At 38.6% G+C, this 12,140-nt stretch overlaps 1 protein-coding gene across 1 annotated transcript; it reads right to left on the minus strand.

Moving 5' to 3' along the window:
- Window positions 1-1,428: 1,428 nt before the first annotated feature.
- Window positions 1,429-10,740, minus strand: LOC131223841 (chalcone isomerase-like protein 2). Its single transcript, XM_058219366.1, has 5 exons — window positions 10,597-10,740; window positions 9,671-9,754; window positions 3,167-3,322; window positions 2,251-2,477; window positions 1,429-1,802 (listed from the first exon to the last, which is right to left on the minus strand). Coding segments are annotated over exons 1-5 (630 nt in total). The 5' UTR covers window positions 10,598-10,740; the 3' UTR covers window positions 1,429-1,640.
- Between the last annotated feature and the right edge of the window lie 1,400 nt (window positions 10,741-12,140).

Raw genomic sequence — 12,140 nt, forward strand, 5'->3', positions numbered from 1 at the left:
CTTAGGGCGGAAGTAATGCATCCGTAAGACGGTCGAGGATTGCCTGCAGCCCGTGTATGGTCAACTGACTCTCCCGGTAGAAAGCTTTCATTCTTTCCGAAAGATAATGAATCCCTGGATCACCGTCCATGGGATTTTAATTCATACCTTTGTTATTTGCCATCGGCCCGAGGGAAATCCTTGCTCTGATACCAATTGACACATGGATGAATGTGATGAGGTCGATCATCGTCTTCCTCAAGGATAACTACTCCGAATCCACGGAGCTTCTCTGGACTCCTTATAGAGACTTCTTGAATCCACGAGGAAAGAAAGCACGAAAAATAGAAATAAATTCTATAAAATTCATAATTTGATTGATTCCTAAAATAAATGAATTCACAACCCTATAAATAGGGATACTAAGCAATGAGAGATATTTCAGAATCAAACTACAAGCTAAAACTCCTAGAATTCGCAACTTATTATAAATAGTAAACTTACAATTTATAGACGATCGTGATGTCTACAAGTGTGCAAGGTTTTCGGTCAAAAATAGCAAGTGTCCTATTTGGCTTCACAACTTTGTTCTCCTAATTATTCTAAGCACTTTTTACTTTGGGTGCAACTCCTAAAGCCCAACGGATGAAGAGTTATAATCAAACTAAAACTTACTATTTATAGTAAAAACGGAATTAAAATAGGGCAATGGTTGTTGATCTGATGGTATTTCGCAAATCCGGCTTGCGCAACCCGGCATAGTAGCTCGTCCTACCCCAAAATCATATATTTTACGTCCAATAACTCATTTCGGATTGCGAGACACGCCGGATTTAAGGTTTGATGATCCGGATCACTTCTGTCATCGATCGGGCCTTTTCTAATCCACCTTTGCCCATGAAACTTTCCGCGACCCACTCTACATCAAGATGCATAAAAACCTTAATTATTATGTAAATGATAAGATGAAGCATTTTAGATATCAGATCTAACAACACCAAATAGACATCTATACGGCCATGCCTAAGTTGGTATAATCTGTAATTTCTTATTGAGTATTGATTGCCTATTAAGCGCCCAACAACATGTTCTTCTTTAGACTCGAGGGATTTCAAGGGTTGGTCCTAGATCGAGCTAGAGTCAAGTTTTTTTTATTATTATTATTATTGTTGAAAGATCCAAATCCCAACCATTTAAAAGTCTAGGACAGGTTGGACCCGGTCAACCTTGAGCAGTTTAAGGCGCAGTCCATTTGGTGGTCATATTTCACACCTAGTGGGTCCAATTTCATACCTAAATTACTTTTCTTTTCTTTTTTTTCAGGTCAGATCCAGTGATTGATCAGGTGGACCAAACCCATCTACCAAAAACATAAATAATGAATAAATGGGATTCATCCCTGCTAATAAAATCCAATAGTTAACTTTAAAAAATTAAAATAAAATAAAATAAAATAAAAAGAGGAGAGAAGACCCCTGAGCATCCAAGGCTCTTCAATTTTCATTTGATGTCTTAAGCACATAACCATCTTAAGAGAAGTTTCAAAACCACACTAGAAAAGCTCTTCACACTTTATGCTCTAGAAAAAGAAAAAGGCTTCCTGGGATTACAAAGATCCCTAGCTTAATCCAAACTAGAGCAACCCATGGGGAAATCACATCTTATTCAGATAATAAAGCACACAGAGCATTGGCCAGGGATGCCACTGTTGTCGGGGACACTGCCCGGGTCCCACCCAGGTACCATTTTTGGATCATCTCCACGACATTTCCATTCTCTACTTTGAGTTTCACTTCCTCTTTTCCTTCAGTCAGAAATCCAATCTGCATCCAATGCAGGAAGATTTTAAAAACTAAATCTCGTGTCATAGACTGCATCATTGCTAACCACACGATCGTGGTCACTTAACTGCAGCAAATAGATCAGTAGTCTCCTTTGGCCTAACCTCATTTCATGGCAAGTAGGATACAGAGGTTGCAGTGTTTAAGGTCAGAGGCTCAATTAGTGCACATTCCCATCGAATTGGACCATCCAATTTAACTCATGAGTGGAAGGACTGAACTGGTGCAATTTAAGTCATGGACCATCCAAAAGGTGGGCCATCAATGGGAAGGTACTGCTGTATACACCTAGTATACAGAATATAGTTGGATCGTTGACCTTAAACACATTAGTATATAATTGAATCATTTTAATTATGGAAGAGAGAGAGAGAGAGAGAGAGAGAGAGAGAGAGAGAGAGAGAGAATATTGCAACTATATATTGCTTGCCTCAGCAGTTTGGGACGTGGCCGGGAAATGAAAGGTGATGATGGAGTTTTTCTTGAAGTACTTGGCCTGAAAGAATTCCACAATTTTCTCTAGCGCTTCCTCTTCCTCTTCTTCGTATTTATCGACTGCCGCCAACCGGTCTCTCACAGCGCTTTCTAGCTGTACGCCATACTGAGAACCTTTTATCTCCTTTATCACCACAACTCTGATAAATTTCTCCACGGGAGCTGCCAGAAAGAAGGGAAAAAGAAAACGAAAATAAGAACAGCGACATGTGAATGTTTATAATGCAAAAACTCACATAACTAATGTAATTTACTCTGAAATTTAGAAAAAGATGGACAGCACAAATTTCATGTCCTTCCTTACTAGAAAATCACAACCCTGCCATCAACAGACTACAAAATGGACATTCCAGATTTTTTATGGGCCACTCGGGCAAACCTAAACCTAGCCTAATTGGACTTTCAGGGACCCTCAAAACTTTAGCACATCATGTTTATTTAGTGGGTCTCAAATCAAAGATCATTCATGGCACAGCCCAATAGGCACACTTCAAGCTCAGATTGGAAGTCCATTCAGCCACTGGGCCACCTTGGCCTATCCATGGTATGATGAAGCTCGATCCATTAGAGGCAGCTTACATACTTGAACCATACTAGCGAGGACGACATGAAGTCAAAAGTCTAGAGCCCAACGGAAGATGGGAGTTTCTACTGCTCGTTCTTGGAACATTTGTTTGGTGGTATAGGGCCCACTAATTACAACCCTATAGTGGAACCCATTCTCAGCCCAGAGCAAGGTGGCCTGACCTAATGAAGAGGAATAATAGGGTACTCAGCCTCAAGAAACGTAGAGTTCAGTGATCCAACCCATTGCCCATAATTATGATATGAGTTTTTTTTTTAATTTTTACCTGCGACAAGAGCCTCGAAGAAGAGATCATCTTCAGCGAGTTCACTACCCGTTTTTCCCTTCCATTGCTGTAAATGCTCAACAACCTGTGGTTCTAAATAGACCCCAATTGCAGTAAACTTTATTTGAAGAAAATGAATCTCAATATCAGTGATACCTGTGCACACAAACACCTGTTAGCCCATAATCTCAAATACCTATTGTGCATAGTTCTCAAAAAAAAAAAAAACACAAACTTGCTGACTCAAATTGAAAAGTGACCGAATCAAGTACGTGGCCGAGTTAACTTGACTCGGCCAGATTTTGAGATACTGGTCAATCCTAAGAGAATTCCCAGACTATAAATTGGTCAGAATTTGGATTGGCCAATCTATAATTGACCAATACAAAGATCCAGATGCCCGTTTGGAGGCAACGTCCAAGGCAGAGGTTGAGAAGCCAAACCGGTTTTTTTTTTTTTCAAAGGTTAACACGTTAGTACACACACCCCACTGTTAGCTACACCCCAAGACCGGGGATTTATTTGTGTGTTGGGATGCACATTGCAAAGCCTCGTTTCACCGGCACCCTCTATAAAATGGGCTAAAAATGGCAATTTGATAAATCCAATTGGTTTTTATCGAGTTGACCTAGAAAGGAAGCTTAAAATCCCTTCTCTAGGAATCCCCCCTTTCGCAGTTGGATCCGCCCAACAGAGACAATAGGGTGTTGGGTAGAAAGAGTTCATGGGTTAGGCTGGGCAATACCAGACGTGGGCCATTTGGACATACCTCGTTAGAAGTGGGTTTCCAAAAGGGGGAGTTTTAAGCCTGCTTTTTCAGACCAAGTCAGCCTTTTCGCGTTGAGATGGGTGTTTGCAAAGTACATCCAAACGACACAAGAACTGCCATTTAAATCAAAATGGCGTTTTGCCTTTTGTGACTGTAATTTAGAGTTGGGCTTGGGCTTTCATCTAAAGTAACAAACAGGCTATGCCCGGCTCAAACTTTAGAACATTTATGTTTGCTTGGCATCTCTACTCTAATTTAATAAAAGTTTTTCGAATAAAAGCTAATTTAATAAACTCTTTTTATTCTAACTCTTTGTTTTAAATAAAGCTTATTTGGTAAAATTATTTTTTTCCAGAAGAAAAAAAGCTCTCATGTTTTAAATAAATCTCATTTGGTAAAATTATTTTTTCCAAAACGTAAAAAGCTCTTATTTAAAATAAGTATATTTGATAAAAATGTTATAAGAGCTTTTTTTAAGGATGGCAGATGTCATTTTTAAATATTACAACAACTCTATGTAAAATCAATTCATATAGTTGTTTTGTTAAGGTGGATCTCAATACGGCTATCAATGGCCCAATTTTTGAACTGTTTTAGGCTGAGCCTATTTGAAATTCTGATTTTGGCGGGCTCAAGCCCCACCCATTGACAGATCGTGCCCAAATATATATATATATGAATGGCTACAATCTTTATGTTTTAAGATATTCAGGCCGTCCATTATATCAAACATTGGATGTATATCGTCCATCATATTAAGCCCATCTTTGATATGGACCCTCCATCATGTGAGCCAAACTTTCAAAGTGGGTCATGTATATGTGGACCATCCATCATTAGGGACTAACCTTTGATGTCCACTATGTGGGGCCCACCTTGATGTAGGCCATCCATAATGTGGTGGGCACCATTTAATGCTAATTATCTTTTATGTGGGACCTCTCATTGTCCAATACACATCACTTGGAGTCCACATTTAATGTGTTCATCAAGTGGGCACCACTTTCCAGTGGATTGTCTATAATATGGGGCCCACTTTTGATGTCCACCATCCATTGTATGGGGCTCACCTTCTATGTGGATCATCTATCATGTTGGGTCACTTTAGATATAGGTCATCCATACGGGAGACCTTAGACTAGACCATCCATTAGGTGGGGCCTACTTGATATTAATTGTCCATCACAAGGGGTCATACTTTGATGTGGGCCATGCATTAGGTGAGGCCCACTTCATCCATTATGTGGCCCACTTTGATGTGGACTATTCATTATGTGGGGCCCCACCTTCAATACGAGCCATTCATCATGTGGACCCACCTTCAATGTCCATCATCCATTACATGGATTCCATATTTGACGTTGGCCTTCCATCAAGTGGGGCCCACTTGATGTGGATGGTCCATCATGCTGGGCCACACTTAGATTTGGATCATCCATCATGTGGGGGCCACCTTTGATGTGAATGGTGCATTATGTGGGCCCACCGTGATGTGGACCATTCATTATGTGGGGCCCTTCCTTCAACATGGGTCGTTCATCATGCAAGCCCACCTTTGATGTTGTCTATCCATCATGTGGGTCCCACCTTTGTTGTAAATTGTCCATCATGTAGGGCCCACTTGATGTGGATAGTCCATCATGCGGGGCCACATTTTGACATGGACCATCCATCATGTGGGACCCACCTTTTATGTCCACCGTCCATCATGTGGGTCCCACCTTTGCTGTGTACCATCCATCATGTGGGACCCACATTTTATGTCCACCATCCATCATGCGGGTCCCACCTTTACTGTGGACTGTCCATCATGTGGGGGACAACCTTCAATATGGGTCATTCATCATGTAGGCCGACTTTTGATGTCAACCTTCCACCATGTGGTCCCACCTTTAATGTTCACCATCCATCATGTGGGTCCCACTTTTGATGTGGACTGTCCATCAGGTGAGGCATGCTTGGTGTGAATCATCCATCATGTGGGGCCACACTTTGATGTGGGCATCCATCATGTGGGGCTCACCTTTGATATGATTGTGCATTATGTAGGCTCAAGTTTTTAATGATTTGTCACCACTGTTTCCTATGATATGGTCCACTTGAGATTTGGATATGTTTCACATTTGGGATCATGCACTAAAATGATCTTGGAAAGTAGATGGACGGCCAGGATATAGCTTAACATCAAGGTGAGCCCCACGGTAAAGGCTGCACCCGTGTTGGGTAAGGCGGTTACCACAGCTAATCCACATCAAGATGAGCCCACGGTAAAGGTTGCACCGTGTTGGGTAAGGCGGTTGCCACAGCTAATCCGTCCCTGTTTCGCGGAATTAGCCTTGCGTGTGACTCCTCTGCAAGCAGTCCAGGTAGGGTGTCAATGGGCCGGGCTCGGGTCTAAAATATCATAATTTGATAGGGTCAGCCCAGCGGCCTAGCTCAAAACAGTTCAAAATCCGGGCTGAGAACTACCCAGGCCCAGCTCGTTGACAATCCTAGGTGCAGGTTGGCACTGTAAAAGCTCTATGGGCCCATAATGGTGTATGTGTTTTATCCATGCTGTTCGTCATTTTTCAGCTCATCTCAGGGCTTAGCCCAAAAATGAGATAAATCCAAATCTCTAGTAGACCACACCATAATAAACAGCGGGCGATTGAATGCCCACCATTAAAAACTTCGTTGGGGCCACAAAAGTTTGGATCTAGCTAATATTTGTGTTTTCATTTCGTAAAGGTCCATGTGATCCAATCAATGAGTTGGATGGCAACCAAACATCACATTGGGCCTTAGAAAGTTTTGAATAGTAGGCATTCAACCACTATTATTTACAATGGTATGGTCCACCTAAAATTTGAATATGCCTCATTTTTGTGCTAATGCCTTAAAATAAGTTAGCAAAATAGATGGACAATGTAGATAAAATACATACGTTATAGTTGGGCCCAAAGATCTATGCCATCACCAACTTGGAACAAAAAAGGTGGCTACTACTGTGTCCCATTGGAATAGGGAGCGGATTAGGTGATGCTCCAACCTCAACCAAGATGGTGCAGCTCTTACCATGGGCCCCATACATCTAAGTCATGCATCCATTTTCCTTGATCATTTTAAGGCAATAGCCCAAAAATGAAGCGGATCCAAATCTCAGGTAGACCATGCTATGGGAAACAACCATTGTAAGAAACTAAAAAAAACAATTTCTAAATTCTTAATTTTCTTTTCAAAGTTATCATTTTTTTTTAATTCTCAATTATTTTTTTCAAAATTCTAATTTTTTTAATTCTCGCTTTTTTTTTCAAAATTCTTACTTTTTTTTCAAAAAAAGCAAAAATCCAAAATTCTCAAATTTTTTGCTTTAAAATTATCAATTCTTTTACAAATTTCTCAACTTCTTTTTTTCAAACTTCAATTTTTTTTCAAAATTATATATTAGCTTTCAATTTTTTCCTAATCACCATTGTTTCCACATAAAATTTGAATATACCTTATTTTTGTGATAATGCCTTAAAATAAGTTAGCAAAATAGATGGACGGTATAGATAAAATACATACATCGTAGTTGGGACCAAAGATCTATGCCATCACCAACTTGGAACAAAAAGGGCAACTACTACAATATCCGGTTACAATAGGGAGCGGATTAGGTGACGCTCCAACCTCAACCAAGATGGTGCAGCCATTATCATAGGCCCCATACATCTAAGACATGCATCCATTTTCCTAGATCATTTTAGGGCAATAGCCCAAAAATGAAGCAGATCCAAATCTCGGGTGGACCATGCTATGGGAAAAAACCATTGTAAGAAAAAATATATTTTTTTTCTAAATTCTTAATTTTCTTTTCAAAGTTATAAATTTTTTTATTCTCAATTTTTTTTTTTCAAAATTCTATTTTTTTTAATTCTCAATTTTTTTCAAAATTCTTTTTTTTGTTTTCAAAATTCTCAACTTTTTTTTTTTAAAGATTTATCAAAAAAAAAAAAAAAAGAAATCCAAAATTCTCAAATTTTTTTGCTTTAAAATTATCAATTATTTTACAAATTTCTTAACTTCTTTTTTTTCAAACTTTATTTTTTTTTCAAAATTATATATTTGTTTTCAATTTTTTTCCAATCGCCATTGTTTCCACCTAAATTTTGAATATGCCTCATTTTTGTGTTAATGCCTTGAAATAATTAAGTTAGCAAAATGGATGGACGATGTAGATATAATACATATATCATTGTTGGGCCCAAAGATCTTTGCCATCACCAACTTGAACAAAAAGGGCGGCTATAGCATCATGTTGAAATAGGGAGCAGGTTAAGTGATGCTCCAACCTCAGCTAGGATGGTGCAGCCCTTATACATCTAAGTCATGCATCCATTTTCCTAGATCATTTTAGGGCAATAGCCCAAAAATGAAGTAGACCCAAATCCCGGGTAGACCTTGCTATGGGAAACAACCATGGTAAGAAAAAATATATATTTTTTCTAAGTTCTTAGTTTTCTTTTCAAAGTTATCATTGTTTTTTTCTAATTTCTTTTTTTTTTTTTTTTTTTAATTCTTGACTTTTTCAAAATTCTTTTTTTTTTTTTCAAAATTCTCAATTTTTTTTTTTAGATTTATCAAAAAAAAAATCCAAAATTCTCAATTATTTTTTTATCAAAATTCTTTATCTTTTTTTTCAAAATTCTCAATTTTTTTTTTTGCTTTAAATTTATCAATTATTTTACAAATTTATTAGTTTTTTCAAATTTCTCAACTTCTTTTTTTCAAACCTCAATATTTTTAATTTCTCAATTTTTTTCAAAATTCTCAACCTTTTTTTAAAAAAAAAAGATTTATCAAAAAAAAAAATCCAAAATTCTCAAATCTTTTTTTCAAAATTCTTAATTTTTTTTTTCAAAATTCTCAATTTTTTTTTTTTTTGCTTTAAAATTATCAATTACTTTACAAATTTATTTGTTTTTTCAAATTTCTCAACTTCTTTTTTTCAAACCTCAATATTTTTAATTTCTCAATTTTTTTAAAAATTATATATTTGTTTTCAATTTTTTTCCAATCACCCTTGTTTCCCTAGCATGGTTCACAAGAGATTTAAATTTGTTTCATTTTTGTGCTCATGCCCTAAAATGATTTAGCAAAATACATTGACTAGGTGCACATGGAATACATACATTAAGGTGGCCCATAGTAATCTTCCGTGATGCCCGCCATGTTCTCTATGGCAAATCTACTCCGTACAAGAGTGTCATCCCACCATGTTATTTTAAAATGTCAAAACAACTTTGTACATTAGTGTCGTCCTCAATGTTCGGCACCAGGACAAAAATTCAACCGGATGCACAACTTATGTGGGCCTACTCACAAGAATCTCTGTGGACACAGGCGATATTTCATCTAAGTTGTTGATCAAGTGCCCTTAAATTGAGGCAATTATAAATAAATAAATAAATAAATAAAGAAGAAATTTTATTTTGAAAAACATATATTTTGAATATAAACGTTCATTTTTTTAAAAAATGTCGTTGGTAAACAAACATGAGAAATAATATTTCTTTTCCCGCAATTTATGTTAATCCAAACAAGCCCCCATTCATGGCTGGGCCTACATCTGGAGATGAAAAGGTCAAGTGGGCATACTCGGATCACACTACTGCCATCCAACATGGGTCCCTTGAAAGCAGTAAAGTTGGTCCGATGTCAACAGTATAATCAGAACATTAAAGACATGAAATAATGGAGGGAATTCGTACCGTGACCAAGCAAATTCAAGGGTTTGGTAGTTGTGATTTGTGGATGGAAGGGAACTTCGTCGACTATTACCACTTCAGAGCCCACTGCACACCACGCATCATAGATATAACAAACACCACAACAACTACTAAACTTTTTCGAGGAATTATATGATGTGTAAATATCCACATGTACTGCTCATGGTTTGGGTGATCCAAATCATTGTGGATGGACCTTCCCTCAAAATGTGCCGGATTGATCAATTCCAGTATCCAATGTCGGGAGAATTTTCAGTCGAATGCGAACTGTTGTGGCATCTCTTCCTAACAGCATATCTAATCTACAATAGGCCACACCCAAAGGTTAAGATTGTCGTGCGTAGTCCATTCCCAATGGTATGCAACAGATCAATGGTCTGGATTATCGAACCATGGCCCTCCTTGCCAGAATTGGACACCAGCACATGTTAAAAGAAGCCCAGCCCATGGAGGGATGGCAAATGAGTCCGGCTGGCCGCTAGGCCCTTTGTAGCCGTTGATCGGAAAATTTTGCTCATGACCAACCTTTCGGACCTTGCCACTCATGCTTTAGTCACTTCCACGGAATGATGATTGGATGCCCAAACAACAGGTCATCCTATCATTAGGTGATGACACCATTAAAAAAAAAAAGATTTGTGCCACCTAAAACCTCTAAAATTCATACAGGGGCCACCGGATGAATGCATCAGCGTGATTTCTGGCTCGTGCATGGTAGGATGCACCTGTTGGATGGGTTGGATTCCATACATACAAGCGGGCTTTACAATTCTTAACTCTACTACTTTTTTAATTTGTGGTAATTTTACTGTCCAAAATGCAATGCATTCTACATGAGAATGAATAGCAAAGCGAAACTATAAAATTAAAGAAATGAAAATAAGAAGAGAGAGAGAAGGAGAACTTACTAATGGAAAATCTCTTTAGGGTGCTGATGAGAGAAATGAAAGTATGAGAAGGTCTGCCTTGGGGATAACAATATCAGATGCATTTATATATTATTGGGACGAAAGGAGAGGTGACTGTTTGCAACTACCCCTTGTCCTCGTGGTTGTTGGAAGATGCCTTGTGACTCACCCCATCTACTTTTCATTAGACTATAGTATTACATATTGACGAAAATGCCCAGCCCTAAGAGCGGATTAGGTGCAGCCTCGGCCTGGTGGGGACCAACTTAATGTATGTATCGTGTATCCACGCAGTCCATCCTTTTTGCCAGCTCAATTTAGAGCATGAACTCAGAAAATGAAGCAGATTCAATTCTCAAGTGAACCGCACCACATTTGACCATTGAAAACTTCTCATGGGCTATGAAAGTTTTGGATCAAGCTCATATTTATTTATTTTTTTACAAAGATATGTGTGAGCTTAAAAACTGGTTGGATGGCACATAAACATGAATATAAGGTGGGCCCTAGGAAGTTCTTAATCATGAGCATTCAATCATGACTGTTTTCTATAGTGTGGTCCACCTGAGATTTGAATCTGCATTTTTTTTTTCTGATATCCAAAAATGAGCTGGAAAAACGAATGGACAGTTTAGATATAGAAGCTTGGGCCCCATGGTCAGGGACGCACCTAGTCCGCTTCCATGATTGGGGTCCAAAATGCATCCCTCGTACTCGCATCTTTTTTTCTTCTTCTTTTTTTTTTTTTGTTCAAGCTAAAGAGTACTTCGAGCTTTCTTGCCAATAGGTAGAAACAGCGACTAGTCAATGGTCCTGATTGAATCAAAGAATGTCTAATAATTCGATATTATCATCCTCTAATCTGATTTTGGGCATGTGGGTCCACAGTAAGCCCCACTCTTGGGCGTTTGATTTAAGCTATATATGCCACGTGTACAAAATATGTGCGCACGAGTATGAAGCACTGAAGTCTACCAGAGTACCATATAAGCCCTATTTTCCAAGTTCCACAATCTGCCCGTCAACCCATTATCTCTACTGTAGTAGGTGGGGTTCTTGCGCCCAACAAGTTTTAAAAGAAGCGCAAGAAATCCTCAAAACGTGGTTTGGAGTCCCTTGCGAATGACACCGTGTAAAAACCGTCCATTCGACGGGATCAACGGTGATGGCCCATGCTGCAAAAGCCATGGATTGGGAGATCAAGCGGACCTAACCACGACCTGTATGGGGGTTGGCCCATGGATGAACTGGTCCCTTAAGAGCTTGACTCATGTGCAATGGAGGTTATTCCACAGGCTGCAGACCATGATTTCGGCTTTAAAATGAGCTTTTCCATGGCTGAGTGTCTCATTTTTCTCCAAAGAGAATAAATTTGACCATGTTGTCTCCTTCTTAACCTTCACTGGTGGAGGACGTGGCACCGATACATACTTTGCATAGTTGGACCAAAAGAAGGTGAACCATAAATTGGCTATGGCTTTTGATCTAGATATCATTATGGGGTACACAACTTATCAATCTTTACTGTAACGGGTCATCCGAGG

Source organism: Magnolia sinica, chromosome 13 (assembly GCF_029962835.1).
Source record: "Magnolia sinica isolate HGM2019 chromosome 13, MsV1, whole genome shotgun sequence".
Classification (NCBI taxonomy): Eukaryota; Viridiplantae; Streptophyta; class Magnoliopsida; order Magnoliales; family Magnoliaceae; genus Magnolia; species Magnolia sinica.

What these genes read in the sequence shown, in the direction of transcription:
- LOC131223841 (XM_058219366.1), bottom strand. An exon ending in CTTCGAGGCTCTTGTCGCAG is followed by an intron (nt 2,478 to 3,166) that starts GTAAAAATTAAA and finishes TCTTTCTGGCAG; the next exon opens with CTCCCGTGGAGAAATTTATC. An exon ending in CCACGTCCCAAACTGCTGAG is followed by an intron (nt 1,803 to 2,250) that starts GCAAGCAATATA and finishes CATTGGATGCAG; the next exon opens with ATTGGATTTCTGACTGAAGG.